This window comes from Suricata suricatta, chromosome 1 (assembly GCF_006229205.1).
Source record: "Suricata suricatta isolate VVHF042 chromosome 1, meerkat_22Aug2017_6uvM2_HiC, whole genome shotgun sequence".
Lineage (NCBI taxonomy): Eukaryota > Metazoa > Chordata > Mammalia > Carnivora > Herpestidae > Suricata > Suricata suricatta.
This window is the reverse complement of record NC_043700.1, coordinates 136,331,558-136,347,556: the sequence shown is the minus strand read 5'-3', so window position 1 is coordinate 136,347,556 and position 15,999 is coordinate 136,331,558. Positions and strand designations below refer to the sequence as shown.

The window sequence follows — 15,999 nt, the reverse complement described above, 5'->3', positions numbered from 1 at the left end:
TAAGGCAATGAAATACGCAAAATTCAGGATAGCTATTACCTTTAAAAAAACAGGCAAATTGTGGGGGAGGGGTGGGGAACAGAAGCACATAGGTAGATGTCATTTTTACTGTATGAGTTCTTGGGTCAGGCTGTGGGTTAAAAAAAAAACCTTTTTTTTAATCTATTTTTTAAAGGGATGAAAAAAGACAAAACTAATTAGATATAAACTAGAAGAAATCAGTATAGCAATTTTAAAACCAGACAAAAAAGGATATTTAAAATGAAATGCATCCTATGGGATAAAGAGGAGTATTATATATTGGCATTAGGAAGAAGAGATGAAGAAGATTTGATGATCGTGAATTATATACTTAATAATGTAGTCTTTAAAATATATGGAATAACTGACAGAACAGTGAAATAAATTAATCTTCCACTTGGAAATTTTTAAGATACCATTTTCAGAAACTGACAACCCAAGTAGAAAAAGAAAGAGCAAAAGTGTTGTACATTTAATTCCCAAACTCAAACTAAAAAGTGTGTTACTTAAAATACATGCAAAATGTATGTGACCCATTCTAGATGAAACTTGGCTTTTCAGAGCCGCCTCTTTTTCTTTTCATATATTTTAACATTTAACCTTGAAAACCTAGAGATTCTTCTAACTCTGGTGCAAATCTTTGCAAGATAAGAAGCAAATATTTCCACTTCCTCCTGAAGCTGCCAGAAAAGCACAGAATATCCTGCGTCATAAAAATGATCTGACAACGTTAATTCTAACAAAGATTTGTAAGACATCCAGATTTCAGGAACTGTTGTTGTATGCTGGAGAAAGAGTTCTTCATCTCTAAGAGGCTTATAATGCTGATTGGCTGTCTTACATGTGTTGCCCTGGTGATAATATTTAAAATGGCATCTTAAAGATATACTTGCTGACTTTCTTTGTTAAGCCAGAAAGAGATCATTGGCACTTAAAATGCCTAGAGAAAACAAGTAAAATGGTTTCTAGATTTCCATTTTAGTGTTTTATTGAAAGTCTTGTCTTATTTAAATAAATGAATAACACTTGGGTTAAACCAAAAATCATGAGGGAAATTATAAGTTACTTAGAATTGAATGACAATGAAAAGTACTATATATTAAAATCCGTGAGATGCGCCTAAATAATACTTAGAGGGAAATTTATACCTTTGAATACATTGAAAGAAGATTGAAACAAATTAAATTCAGTCCTAATGTATCAGATGAGCCCACTTTTAAGATATGTAGGCATCCACACCGTAGGAAAGGGAGATGATAAGCCTTGGCAGCCAAGAGCTTAGAGTTGTCGTCTGAGCAAGGTAAGTAGGACTTCCACAAAGGGAGGTGGACCAACATAGCCAAGCCAGGTAAAGGTCAACTCCACCCAGATGACACAGGGAGTCAGAGCCCTAACAGGGTGAGCATGTCATCCCTGTGGCGGGGAGAGCTGGCATGGGAGTTTGAGAGAATGTGTACAGTGAGGAGGGTACCACACAGGGAAGGGTATGGTGGCAGGGATGAGAAACTGATTATATACAGAGGACTAATCAAGTAAGTAAATAAAGGGTGTCTGAAAAGTCTTCATGCAATGTTAAGCTTTAATAACTTCAGAACCATAAGTTCTACAAGCATAGCAAATTTTTTAAACTTATTTATTTATTTTGAAGGGGAGAGGGAGAGAGAGCATGTGTGTGAGCAGGGGTGGGGCAGAGAGAGAGAAAGCAAGAGAGAGAATCTCAAGCAGACTCCACACTCTCAGTGCAGAGCCTGTCGTGGGGTTGAATCCCATGAACCATGAGACCATGACCTGAGCCGAAACCAAGAGGGTGCTTAATGGGCTGAGCCACCCGGGCATCACCCACATAGCAAATTAATTTGGATGTTGAGTATTTAAATTTCTTCTATATTTCTTTAAATTTGAGAGATAAATATTTAATGTAAAATTTTGTTTCAGTCTCTCTGATTGAAGGTGGCAAATGTTGACTGAAAAAGGACAAAATTTTAAAAGTATTATTCAAAATTCACAAAAACAAGTGTAAAAGAAATTTAAATAATTAAACTTTCAAATGATGATGTAAAGAGGGAAGAAAACTAGATTGTACCTGTGAGATTAGATTGGAAATGAAGACATTGGTGCAAAAGCATGGTTTTTAACTTATACATTCAGATATTAATAGATGTGTGTGAGAGAGAGAGTGAAAAATAAAAATATTTCCTACTAGTGTTCATTAACTAGGCTAGAAGTAGTGGTACCTCAAAATCAATGGGCACACCTAGCACTCAGATAATACCATTCTCCAGTAAAAATTTTTTTAAAAAGCAGATCTTTTTGGAGAAATGGCTAATTCAGGCTGGGACAAGATAAATATAAAGTTGACCGCAGATCATATTGTTGTACCAGAAAGTAAGTTCTCAAAGAATAATGGGAATATGTTGAAAGAACACATATGCTACCTTTAGAGGGCTCCCACTGGCCACTGGGCATATTTTGAACATTGAAATAAATAATAATAGAGAAAATTATGTCCAATAAATAGGCAACATTATTGCATAATGATATAAAAGAATAAATAAATTGAAAGTTTGATGGGAAATGGAATGTTTGTATAGCTTCAAAGTATCTCCAAAAAATATTTATCAAACACAATGGGAGTAAGAATAACTTCACAGTGAACAAGTGGGCAGACACCACATTAATCTCGCAATCAAAGTCTACAAAATTAGTAGCAGGACAAATATCAGACATGTGCCACCCACAGACCCAAAGGAGAACACAATGCCAGCTCACTGGTGTTCCTTCCAGAGGTGCATAACCTGAATGTAATCATGAAAAAACATCAGGTAAATCCAAACTGAAGGACATTCTACAAAAATAACTGAAAACCAAACCAAAACAAGAAACCTGGCCTGTAATCTTAAGAAGTATCAAGAATATAAAAGTCAAGGAGAAACTAAGGAACTGTTCAAGACTATAGTTGACCCTTGAATGACATGAATTTAAACTGTGCTGTAATTTAAACACTGTAAATGTGTTTTTCTTATGATTTTCTCAATAACATTTTTTTCTCTAGCTTACTTTATTGTAATAATATAGTACATAATACATATGACAGAAAATACATGTTGATTGACTGATTATGTCATCGGTAAAGCTATTAGGAGTTAAGTTTTGGGGGAGTCCAAAGTTATGCATGGATTTTCCACTGCACAGGGGTCAGCGTGCCTAACACCTGTTTTATTTAAGGGTTCACTATAAAGAGACATGACCACTGAATGCAGCACATGATTACACACAGGACCTTTTTATTATAAAAAAACATTATTGGGACAGTTTGTGAAACTTGAATGGAGTCGTAATGTTATTTTCATGAATTGGATAGCTGTGCTGTGGGTACATTGGAGAATTTCCTTGTTCTTGAAAAATAAATAGTATGTAAAACTACCTCATTCCCTGCATCCTGGTGAGCAATGTGTTATTGACTTTATCTTTTTTTTTTTTTGGCATTGTGATATATATTGTGATATCTCACTGTTGCTTTAATTTGCATTTCCTGACTCCTTATGATTTCCACCATCTTTCATAAGATCATTGCCATTTGAGAAAAAAAACATACACACACATACACATATGCAATATAACTTTTGGATTTCCAGTCCTACTTGAGATATTTTCCATCCCTAGATTGTAGATTATTTTCCTGCAATTCTCTTGCAGAATTTTCATTGTAGTTTCTTTTCTTCATTTACATTACTAAATGCTCTTAAGATTGTATTTGTATATGGTATAATATGGAGGCCAAATATTACCTAGATTTCCTATAGATTTTGTATTTATTAAATTCTTCTAACTTCTTCCAACATAGTAAAATACCAGTTTCCTGCATTTCAAAATTTTTTATATGCTAAAATCTATTTCTATACTCCCTTTTGACCCATTTGTCTATTTCTCTATTCCTATGCCATTGCCATATTTTTTTGACTTGAATGACTTTGTAGTATATTCTGATAACTGATAAGAATATCCGTCTTTGAACAGGAGAAACGTAATGAAACCGGGGGAGGGGAAGAGGGAAAGAGGGTTGAGGAGAGAGAGGGACGCAAAACTACTGAATACTGAGAACGAACCCAGGGTTGAAGGGGAGGGGGGAAAAGAGGTGGTGGTGATGGAGGAGGGCACTTGTGGGGAAGAGCACTGGGTGTTGTATGGAAACCAATTTGACAATAAACTATTATAAAAAAAAAAAAAAGGAAGTCCCTCCTTTGCTAGTCTATGTTTTCAAAGTTTTCTTGACTATCATTAGGAACCTATTCGTACTCCTAAATAATTGTACTCACCCCCAAAGAGATTTTTTTAAAGACCCTATTGTTGTTCTAATCTAAATATCATTAAATTTATATTAATTTAAGGGAAATTGACATTTTTATTATATCATCTTCTCACTTAAAAACATTTTCTTGCCATTTGATCAAATCTTGTTTTATGTCATACAATAAGATTTGGTGGTTTTTCTTCATACAGTTCTGTGTTTTTGTTTTAAGTTTATTCATTTCTTTTGAGAGGACAAGGACAGTGTGAGTGGGAGAGGGGCAGAGAGAGGGAGAGAGAGAATCCCAAGCAGGCTCCACATTTTTAGTGCAGAGCCTGACTCAGGGGTCAAACTCACAAAACTGTGAGATCATGACCTGAGCCAAAACCAAGAGTCAGATGGTTAACCAACTGAGCCACCCAGATGCCCCTGTGCTTGTCTTTTAAAAATTATTTCTAAGTACTATATAGTGTTTGTCACTTACGTAAATGCAACTTTTACTCAGTGCTTATTATTAAAATAGAGGAAATGACTCATTCTTGTACAAAAATCTTATGAGCAGTTGACTAACCAAATTTCTTTATTGTAATTAAAAATTTTTCTACCATTTCTTTATTTTTGTCAGAGAGAGAGTGTGTGAGCAGGGAAAGGGCAGAGAGAGAGGGAAACACAGAATCTGAAGCAGGCTCCAGGGTCTGAGCTGTCAGCACAGAACCCTACACCAGGCTCAAACTCACAAACCACGAGATCATGACCTGAGCTGAAGTCAAATGCTTAGCCAACTGAGCCTCCCAAGTGCCCCCCAAATTTTCTTATTAATCCTTGTGCATTTTAATTTATTGGTATCTGTAGTTCTTTAAATATGAAATCATATCATCAGCAAAAAGTGATAGTTTTCACTCTTCTTTTCCAATGTTTACATCCATTACTGTGTTTTATTGCTTCACTACATCACTAATACCTCCCAGTGAGTATGTGGACTGTTAAATAATAATGGTGATAGTGGACATTCTCGATTAGTTCCCAATTTTAGGATTTTAGGATAATATTTACTGGCAGGTTTTGGCACAAAATGAATGTTGTAGTAGAACTGGAAATCACCGACCACACTGGGAATTAGCATATAAACAAAGACAGGCCTACAGAGGGGACTCAGTCAACAGGTTAGGCTGCCTTCGTCCCCTTGACCTTTGCAGTTTTCTACTGGCAGGTAAACAACAGTGGTCTCATAACTTCTCATATCTATCACAGGAATTAGAAGAATGTCCTGAGCATTTTGTAACATATAGGAATTGGGGGATTAACCTGAGGAAAACTTATCTAGCCAGTTAGCTGGAAATGCACCAGGTGAGCTGGCCAGGTGTTTGCAGTCAGCTGGTGAGCAAGTTCAGAATATTTATATTTTATCATACAGGTAAGAAAGCTTACTTTTTAAAATAATGGGACAGGCATGCCTGGGTGGTTCAGTCGGTTAGACATCTCACTCCTGATCTCGGCTCAGGTCATGATCTCACAATTCTTGAGATTGAGCCCCGTGTCAGGCTCTGCGCTGACAGTGCAGAGTCTGCTTGGGATTCTCTTTCCCCCCTCCCTCCCCCTGTCTCTCTCTGTCCCTCCCCTGCTAGCTCACAGGCTCTCAAAATAAATATAAAACATTTAAAAAAATAATAAAATAAAATAATGGGACAAATAATGTTTTTCACCTAAAATGTACCACCCCAAAGAATTCCCTCTGTTCCTATTTTATTTAGAGTCTAATTAGGAATGGATGTTAACTTTTATCAAATATTCTTTTATATCTATTGAAATGATCATATGATTCGCTGATATAATAAAGTATGTTGCTAGATTTCTTATCATCAGTAAGTTTCAAATAAAAATATTTGATCAAATGTATGATTCTTTTGATTCATTGCCAGATTATGTTTACTAATACTTTACAATTTTTTGCATCTATATTCATAAAGGAGATTTGTCTATATTTTTCCCTGTCTCAGGCTTCAGTATTAAAGTTATGATAATCTCAAAAAATCACCTGGAGACACAACTGTGTTTTTACATGGCCTGGGATCATTTGAAAAACAACAGAATTACTCATTTTTTAAAGACTAGATGATTGTTCTGAACACATCTGTTCCTGGGTGTTTCCAATAGATCTGGAATCACCTTTCCATTCTTGCCAATAGTAGATTTCCATGTATTCTCTGTTCAATTTTTATTATTTTTATTTTTCTAGGAAAAACATTCCCTATAGTTTTTCAAATTTTTAAAAATGAAATCACACGATCATGAGTTAAAGCAAGAGTAAGCCTCAGAAATGAGAGTCAAATAAAATGAAATGGGAAACTAAATGAGGGTCGGCCTCAGACAACCAGCGGCTCCTTCCATGGTAAACACTGTTCTTCTCCATCATCCATGTGAGTCCCCCATGGCCGCAGGCTGCTGCCCTGACCTGGTTGGGAATGGATCCGACCTGAGCGAGTTTCCACCTCCCACTTCCTGGCCACGTAACCCTCGGCTTAGACCCCAGCTCAAGCCGCTCTGATTTCGTCCCTGGCCTGCATCAGCCTCTTACCTAGTCTCCCCGTGTCTTGTCCCGTTACTGTTTATCCTCCACACAACAATGAAAACATTCTTTAAAAGTAGACACTAGACAAACTATCTCACCTGAAAGTTTGCAAAGTCTCCCAGAAATACCTGCCCTTCTTGCCACCACGCTCAAAGCCCTGCATGACGGGCCACCCTTTAAACTCTCAGACACATCTCTCACCACCCATGGCCCGGCCCCCATGCTCCAACCACTCAGTCTTTTTTCTCTCTGACGATGCCAGACTTGCTTCCTTCTTGCTTCCTTCTTTGCATCTGCCATTCCTCCTGCCTGAAATGTGTTTCCTCCTTCCTGGTTTTCAGTTCTCACCACAAATGTCACCACTTCAGGAAGACCTGACCTGACCGCACAGCTAGAACTCAGGGCACTGTGCTTCACAATACGGTTTCATCTTCATAACACTCATCACTACCTATGTCTGTGTTTATTATTTATCTTCCCCAACAGAATATAAGCCTCTTAAAAGTAGGGGCCACATCTGACTACTAGGTCTTAGTGTGTAACACAGTGCTTACTTACAGTAAATACCCGATAAATATGTATGACCAATAACCTGTTACTTTCTAGGCCAAATTCAAACTTCGGCCAATCAAGAGCTTCATCATCTGGCTGAGCTTGTGTCTTCAAGCTGACACTTCCCTACCTCCTTCCAGGATGCAACTGGGAGTCTATGTGAAGCATTGCTCCTCTGATAAACCTTAAAGAGAAACGCTAAGGGTATGAATGATTGGTATAAAATCTTTACCACAATCCAAATTCCGGGAGGGAAGGAAGGAGAAGGAGAAGGGGGAGGGAGGGAGGTGTCAGGGTGAAGGATAAAAGATCATCAAGATAGTTTGCTTCTTTAGAGGAGGATTCAGATAAAGAGAATTAGAATAAAGGACAGGAAAGTTTCTATTGCACATGGAAAACTACAATGCAAGATAGAAGATATTGTAAGTCTTAAAAGTACAGGCAAGAAAAGAGTTCTATGACACTGCCAATTTGCTATGGAAATTTTACATACATATTTTAGTTCTCCAACTTGATAATTGGTTTTCCCCAAAGACAAGAACCATCTTTGGTCCTTTCTTTCATCCCTCCTTCCTTCATTTTTCTGGAGTCCCCAAAGCCTTGAGTAAGCATTTTGCATGCAGTGGAAAATCAATAAATGCTTACTGAATACTGAACAGTTAAAGGAATAGAGGAGTGTCTGGGGTTCATGAGGTTGGAAGTGGGTGAGAGGTGGACGGCAAGGAAAGGTTGACACCTCTTTCTGCAAAGTCAAAATATCTCCATAGACGTAGTCCAAGGACCCATCCAAGGCCAGAGTCAGAATCAAGAATCATGCTTTGGCCACAGAGGAAAAGGCAGTGGAAAATCTTTCCTGACAAACCCATCGATGTAGAGAGAATACCTGGCTTTCTAACTGGAGCTACTACTGCATGCTTTCAGAGCAGAGAGATAATTTGCAAAGCACCCGAGCAGAAAACACTTAACATAATGATGAGCTGAGACTCACAATTATCTCCCTCTCCTTGCACTCCACCGCAGGCAGGAAAATGGCTGCCAGGGTCAGCCGTAAGTGTGAGGTGGCCCTGAACAGCAGCCGGGGGGAACCTGCCTATTTCACCATATTCTATGGGATGCACTCCCAGAGCATCTGACAGGTGATGCTAAGTGTCTGGGAACAGCAGGCTGAGGAGCACGGACCGCCCATCAGTTCCAGATCTGCTTTAGCGTCTAAGCAGCTCTTTCCTTTGGGCATGTCAACAGCACTTGTCTCTCCATAAATGAAAGGCAAGTGTTTCAAAAGCAAAAGCCCTTTTGTTTAAAAAGCAAAAGCATATTCTCAATATAAAAGTGAGGGAAGGAGAGGGAAGATAAAAAGTCTTGCTGTTAAAATAGGGACTAGCTCATTCTGTAATCACCTATGTGTGTTCAGCCGAAAGGGTTTCACTTGAGTGAGATGGTCCTGTGCCCGTACTCCTAATATCTTTCACTTCACTGAGGTCACCCACCCTCCATCCCTGGTGCTAACTCCGTGGTCCTAAATCCATCCCTACAGCACAAGATACAAGAAATACGAAGGCAGGCTATGAGATGGAATCATCCAATCTCCAAGACAGCCGTGATGTTACCAAGAGGGAATTCCTCGTCAAATAATCAACTCAATGGGCTGCAGCTAGCAGTTTTTAAAAGAAATAATGAAAAGAATAGAAGACATCTGAGTACAGCTAGCATAGGAAGGGCGCTGTGTCATGAAAATATTTTTTTCTTTGGTCCTATATACATACTGGATTGTGATGTAAATTGTATCGCTCACTGACTGGCTGCAAGTGTTTGCAAACTTTAAGCGGTATAGTCAGATGGACACAGGTGCCTAAGTCACCCCGAAATGACTGCTAACTCCTGTTCCAAAAAACATTGGGGATTCGTCTGAAAGCTTAGCAACTTCCTTTCTACAAAAGCAATTGTTCTTTACACAACAAATAAACATTCACTATGGGCCCTTCCCATGGTGAATTGCTCGGGGCTCAAAACATTTTTTTAAAATAATTTTTTAATATTTATTTTTGAGAGAGAGAGAGACAGACAGAGCATGAGTAGGGGAGGTACAGAGAGGGAGACACAGAATTTGAAGCAGGCTCCAAGCTCCAAGCTGTCAGCGCAGAGCCCAATGCGGGGCTCGAACAGTGAGATAATGACCTGAGCCAAAGTCGGACGCTTAACCAACTGAGCCACCCAGGTGCCCTCCCAAAATATTTTTAAAACACTTTTACAAAACATTTTAAAACACACTTTTTAAAGTTTCCCGATATGTCCCTGGGGGAAATCAAAGGGTATCCACACTTCCCAGAATCCCCTTTCTGGGTTGGCTGGTGGATCTGCAGGCGGCCCGTGCATCTCCGTTAATGAAGTAGTTACACAGAAAACAGAACATGAGGAAGTGTGAGAAACTGCAGAAACAGCATCATGGTCTAAAACGTGTGCTGCTCTGCCATGGCAGTAATGCCAAGGTAATAGAGACCATGGATTAAAAATATTAAGTGCAAAAATTTCTGCATTTATAGCTGAAGATTTCTCTCTGTTCACTAATGCAGCAAGAGGTTCATTGCTGAAAAAAGATGGCCTTGTCATCTGTGAGGACAAATGAAGGGTTTCTCTCTCTTTCCCTCCCCCACTCCCTTCTTTTTAAATGGAAAGGTGAACAGACATAATGCTTACTAAGTATCAGTGTTCTCAACCATTTTATGAATATTAATTCATTTAATCCTTGCAAGATCCCGATGAAGTAGGTGCATTATGCCTCCATTTTATACATGAGAAATCTGAGGTACGAAGAAGTTATGTGGCTTGCCCAGGATCCACAGCAAACTCAGGACTGAAAATCCATAGACTGCTCCCAGAAGCCAGGCTCTTTACCAGGCCATTCTGACTCTCATGGTTATGACTTGCTAATAACTGCCAGAACAAAGTTCTGTAAATAAAAAATGCATCGTTAATTCTTATTATGGAAAATGTCAGACATATAGAAAATGAAGTAGTGTAATGAACCCCCTTGTACCGCTCTCTCAGCTTCAATAATTATCATCTCCAATCTTGTTTCATCTAGAACCTCAGCCCAGTAACGGATTTTTCTGAAGCAAATGCCAGGCATCACGTCATTCCATCTGAGTGGAATAATTTCTTGAGTGCAGTGCTAGCAGATCTTTTTTCAATAACAGCTTTATTGAGATATAACTCACATACCATAAAAAATTTACTCGTTTTAAGTATACAATTCAATGGTTTTTAGTATTTTCACAGCATTGCTCAATTATTACCACAATCCATTCTAGAACATTTTTGTCACTCCAAAAGAAGCCTCATGACCATTAACAACCATTGCCCATCCTCCCTCCCCTCACCTCCCGCAGACCCTAGCAGGCATCAGTCTCTATGGATTTGTCTGCTCTGGATATTTCATATAAATGGAATCACCCAATATGTGGTCCTCTGTGACTGGCTTCTTTCACCTAGCACAATGTTTTTAAGGTTCATCCATGTTGTGGCACATATTAATACTTCATTCCTTTTATGGCTGCATAATATTCCATTATGTTTATCTATTCGTCAGACATGATGATGATAGACATTTAAGATGTTTTCACTTTGTGGCCAATGTAGCAATGATGCTATGAACATTTATGTTCAAGTTTTTATGCAGATCTATGTTTCCATTTCTCTTGGGTATACACCTAAGAGTGGAATTTCTGGATAGTATAGTAACTCTATGCTTAACCTTTTCAGGAATTGTCACACTGTTTTCCAGAGTGACACCATACTTATTCCCACCATCCATGTGTATGAGTGTTCTAATATCACATGCTCACCAACACTTGTTACTATCTGTCTTTTGATCATAGCCATCCTAGTGAGTGTAAAGTGGTATTGCATTGTTTTTGATTCTCATTTTCCTGATTGCTAATGATGCTGAGAACCTTTTTTATGTGGCTAGCAGATATAAACCTGAAGGCTTTCTCACTTGGGGATTCTCTCTGGATCACGTCTTTTAATTCTAAAATGTTTGTCTTTCTTCTTTTACTGATGAAATGTTCATCCACTTTGGTGCCATTTTTTTAAAAAAATTTCCTTATTATGTTTATTTATTTTGAGAGTGAGACAGGGCGTGAGCATGGGAGGGGCAGAGAGAGAGGGAGACAGAATCTGAAGCAGGCTCTAGGCTCTGAGCTGTCAGCACAGAGCCTGACACAGGGCTTGAAGCCACAAGTGGGAGATCATGACCTGAGTTGAAGTCAGATGCTCTACTGACTGAACCACCCAGGTGCCCCCACTTTGCTGCCTTATTTTCTGCCTCTTTCACCCCTGTCCCCCATAATTCCAATGGTTCCAAACTTAGTATTTAGCCAGAGACCCCCACAAAGAACTTTTTCTGAGTAGCTGTTCTGTGTTTTATAGTCTTCGTAGTATTTATCACTGTCTAAAATAATCTTGTTTACCTCTTTATCACCTGTCTTCCCATACACACACTAAAATGTAAGCCCCATGGGAATAGAGACCCTATTTGTCTACCACTGTATCCCCAATGCCTAGAAATGAGTCATATCAGAAATTCAAAAAATATTTGGTGACTGAATGAATAGTTCCTAGATTGTAGAGTTCTTAATTTTGTTATGCTACATTATGTATGCAGTGCACACTAACGTTTCATAGCTCTTTAAAATAAAGTACATTTTCTTACAAATCAAAACCACAATGAGATACCACCTCACACCTGTCAGAATGGCTAACATTAACAACTCAAGCAACGACAGATGTTGGAGAGAATTCGGAGAAAGAGGAACCTTTTTGCACTGCTGGTGGGAACGGAAACTAGTGCAGCCACTCTGGAAAGCAGTATGGAGAGTCCTCAAAAAAGTAAAATAGAATTACCCCATGACCTAGCAATAACACTACTAGGTATTTGTCCAAGGGATTCGGGCATGCTGTTTCAAAGGGGCAAACGCACCCCCAGTGTTTATAGCAGCACTATTGACAATAGGCAAAGTATGGAAAGAGCCCAAATGTCCATCAACTGATGAATGGATCAAGAAGATGCGGTTTATATATACAATGGAATACTACTTGGCAATGAGAAATAATGAAATCTTCCATTTACAACAACATGGATGGAACTGGAGGGTATTATGCTGAGTGAAATAAGTCAGTCAGAGAAAGACAAATATCATACGACTTCACTCATACGTGAAATTTAAGATATAAAACAGATGAACATAGGGGAAAGGAAGCAAAAATACTATAAAAATAGGAAGGAGGATAAAACATAAGAGACTCAAATATGGAGAACAAACAGGGTTGCTGGCGGGGTTATGGGTGGGGGGATGGGCTAACTGGGTGAGGGGCAGTAAGGAGGACACTTGTTTATTAGGATGAGCACTGGGTGTTATATACAGGGGATGAAGCACTGGGTTCTACTCATGAAATCATTATTGCACTATATGCTAGCTAACTTGGACATACATTTTTTAAAAATAAATAATAATAAATTAAATTAAAAATAAAATAAAATAAGGTGCATTTCCTAAGGATGGCCTCTGAAATACAGAGGAGCAAAATACATCACTCTTCATCATAGTGCATTTACAAATGAAAAGATATCAGTAACACTAAATGCTTAAACTATAATTGAAATGTTATGCAAGACAGTTAAATGGTGTTTACATACAGATTGTAGTATTACAGGGACGTGCTTGCTCTATTATATGAAAAAGAGGAAGACACAAATATGTGTATGTTACACGGTCACAAAAGGTTTTTTTAAATACAATTTATTGTCAAGTTAGCTAATATACAGTATATACAGTGTGCTCTTGGCTTCAGGAGTAGATTCCCATGATTCATTGGTTACATGCAACACCCAGTGCTCATCCCAACAAGCGCCCTCCCCAATGCCCATCACTTAATTCCCCTCTAGCCTGCCCCCCCCCATCAACTCTCAGTTTGTTCTTTGTATTGAAGAGTCTCTTATGGTTTGCTTTCCTTCCTGTTTGAACTATTTTTTCTTCTCCCCTTACCCCATGGTCTTCTGTTAAATATCTCAAGTTCCACATATGAGTGAAAACATGTAGCTGTCTTTCTCTGGTTGACTTATTTCACTCAGCATAATACCCTCCAGTTCCATCCATATTGTTGCAAATGGCAAGATTTCATTCTTTCTTATTGCCAAGTAGTCTCCCATTGTATATATAAACCACATCTTCTTTATCCATTCCTCAGTTGATGGACATTTGGGCTCTTTTCATAATTTGGTTATTGTTGAAAGCACTACTATAAATGTTGGGGTACATATACCCCTAAGAATCAGCACTCCTGTATTTTTTGGATAAATTCCTAGTAGTGTTATTGCTGGGTCATAGAGTACTTCTATTTTTAATTTTTTGAGGAACCTCCACACTGTTCTCCAGAGTGGCTGCACCAGTTTGCATTCCCACCAACAGTACAAGAGGGTTCTGGTTTCTCCACATCCTCACCAACATCTGTTTTTTCCTGACTTGTTTATTTTGCCATTCTGACAGGTGTGAGGTGGTATCTTGTTGTGGTTTTAATTTGTATTTCCCTGCTGATGAGTGATGTTGAGAATCTTTTCATGTGTCTGTTGGTCATTTGGATTTCTTCTTTGGAAAAGTGTCTAGTCATGTCTTCTCATTTCTTCACTGGATTATTTGTTTTTCAGGTGTTGAGTCTGGTAAATTCTTTATAAATTTTGGATACTAATCCTTTATCTGATATGTCAGCAAATGGGGTTTTTTAAATGCTTAAAGAATAGATGGAAGGAAATAAACTAAAATGTTTATAATGTTGTCTTTTGGTGATACTATTAAGAGCCACTGTTTTTTTTCTCTGCTTCTTTCTACTTTTCCACATTTTTAAATTTTCTATCATAAACATGTGTCTCTCTAATGATAAAAAACAAAACTAACTTTATTTAAAAAAGCTAACTATAATTAGCATAGTGCTCTAAACCTAATATAGAAATAGGCATTTTTACTGATTTTATACAATTCTAAAGCAATAATTTATAAAATAAAAACATCAGGCCACAACTATTATTTACATTACCAAGTTGATTAGGGGGGTTTTCGCTTTATGGTAATGTTCCTGCATAAACAAAAGATGAATAATAGAATAATCTTCAATTGCTAATAAAGTAATGGAGTTAAGACAATGATCATCAGTGGCTACCAGTCACCATGTGTTCCCTAATGGAAGAACACAGTGTAAGTACAAGTAGTCTTGACAGGAATTTATCTTAAAATTGATTAATCTTACAGATTAAGTTATCTCTTTACAGGAAATACAGAAACTAGAAGAACATGACAAATATACTACAGGCATGCAAGCAGCAAAATCCAGGATGTGAAAAACTCTATATGACAAATAACACATTTTCTTTAACAAATAAATTACAAAGGAATAAAATGAATAAGGAGGTATACAGAAGGATCCTATAGACTAAAAGTAACGTAAGAGACATATCAACCAATTGCAATAAATAGATCTATACTGTCCAATTTGATAGACACTAGACATTTGTGGCTCAAATTGAGGTGTGTAACCCCCTGATTTCAAACTATATTAGAAAGTTATAGCAATCAAAGCAGTATGGTACCAGCAGATACATAAATCAATGGAATAGAAAGTCCAGAAATCAACCCACACATATAATTAACCTATGACAAAGGAGGCAAGTATATGCAGTGGAGAAAAGTCTCTTCAGTAAGTAGTGCTGGGAAAACTAGAAAGCTACATGCAAAAGAATGAAACTGGACCATGATTTTACATCATATGCAAAAATTAATTCAAAATGGATTAAAGGCTTGAGTGTAATACCTGAAACTATAAAACATCTAGAGACAGCAAGCTCTTTGACATCAGTCAGCAGTATTTTTTTTTGCACAAATCTCCTCCTCTACATCAAACTGAAAAGGCCTTGCATAGCCAAGAAAGCCATCAACAAAACAAAAGGGCAACCTACAGAACAGGAGAAGATATTTGAACGTCATATAACCAATAAGAGATAACATCCAAAATATTAACTTACATAATTAATATTAAGGAACCCAATTTTAAAATGGGCAGAGCACTTGAATAGACATTTTCCTAAGGAAGACATAAAGATTGGCAATAGACACATGAAAAGATGCTCAACATCACTCACCATCAGGATGTGCAAATCAAAACCACAATGTGGTATCACCTCACACTGGTCAGATTGGCTGTTATCAAAAAGATAAAAACATAACAATTGTTGGGGAGAATGTGGAGAAAAAGGAATCCTTGGGCACTGCTAATGAGACTGTAAATTGGTGTGGCTACTGTGGAAAAGAGTCTGGAGTTTTCTCAAAAAATTAAAACTAGAACTAGCCTACAATCCAGCAATTCTACATCTGGGTGTTTATCCAGAGAAAACAAAAACACCAATTTGAATAGATACATGCATTCCTATATTTATTGCAGTATTATTCACAATAGCCAAGATAAGAAACTAAGTGTCCATCAATAGATGAATAGGTAAGGAAAATGTGGTTAAAAAATATAT

The 15,999-nt window shown here is 37.7% G+C and overlaps 1 protein-coding gene across 1 annotated transcript in view; it reads right to left on the bottom strand.

The window, feature by feature from the left end:
• Positions 1–10,172: 10,172 nt before the first annotated feature.
• The window catches only part of RCHY1 (ring finger and CHY zinc finger domain containing 1), a 38,988-nt gene continuing 33,161 nt past the window's right edge, over positions 10,173–15,999 (bottom strand). The window contains exon 9 of the mRNA XM_029944869.1: positions 10,173–10,377. Within this exon, the coding sequence (XP_029800729.1) occupies positions 10,345–10,377 (33 nt within the window). The 3' untranslated portion in view covers positions 10,173–10,344. The remainder of the gene's footprint in view (positions 10,378–15,999) is intronic.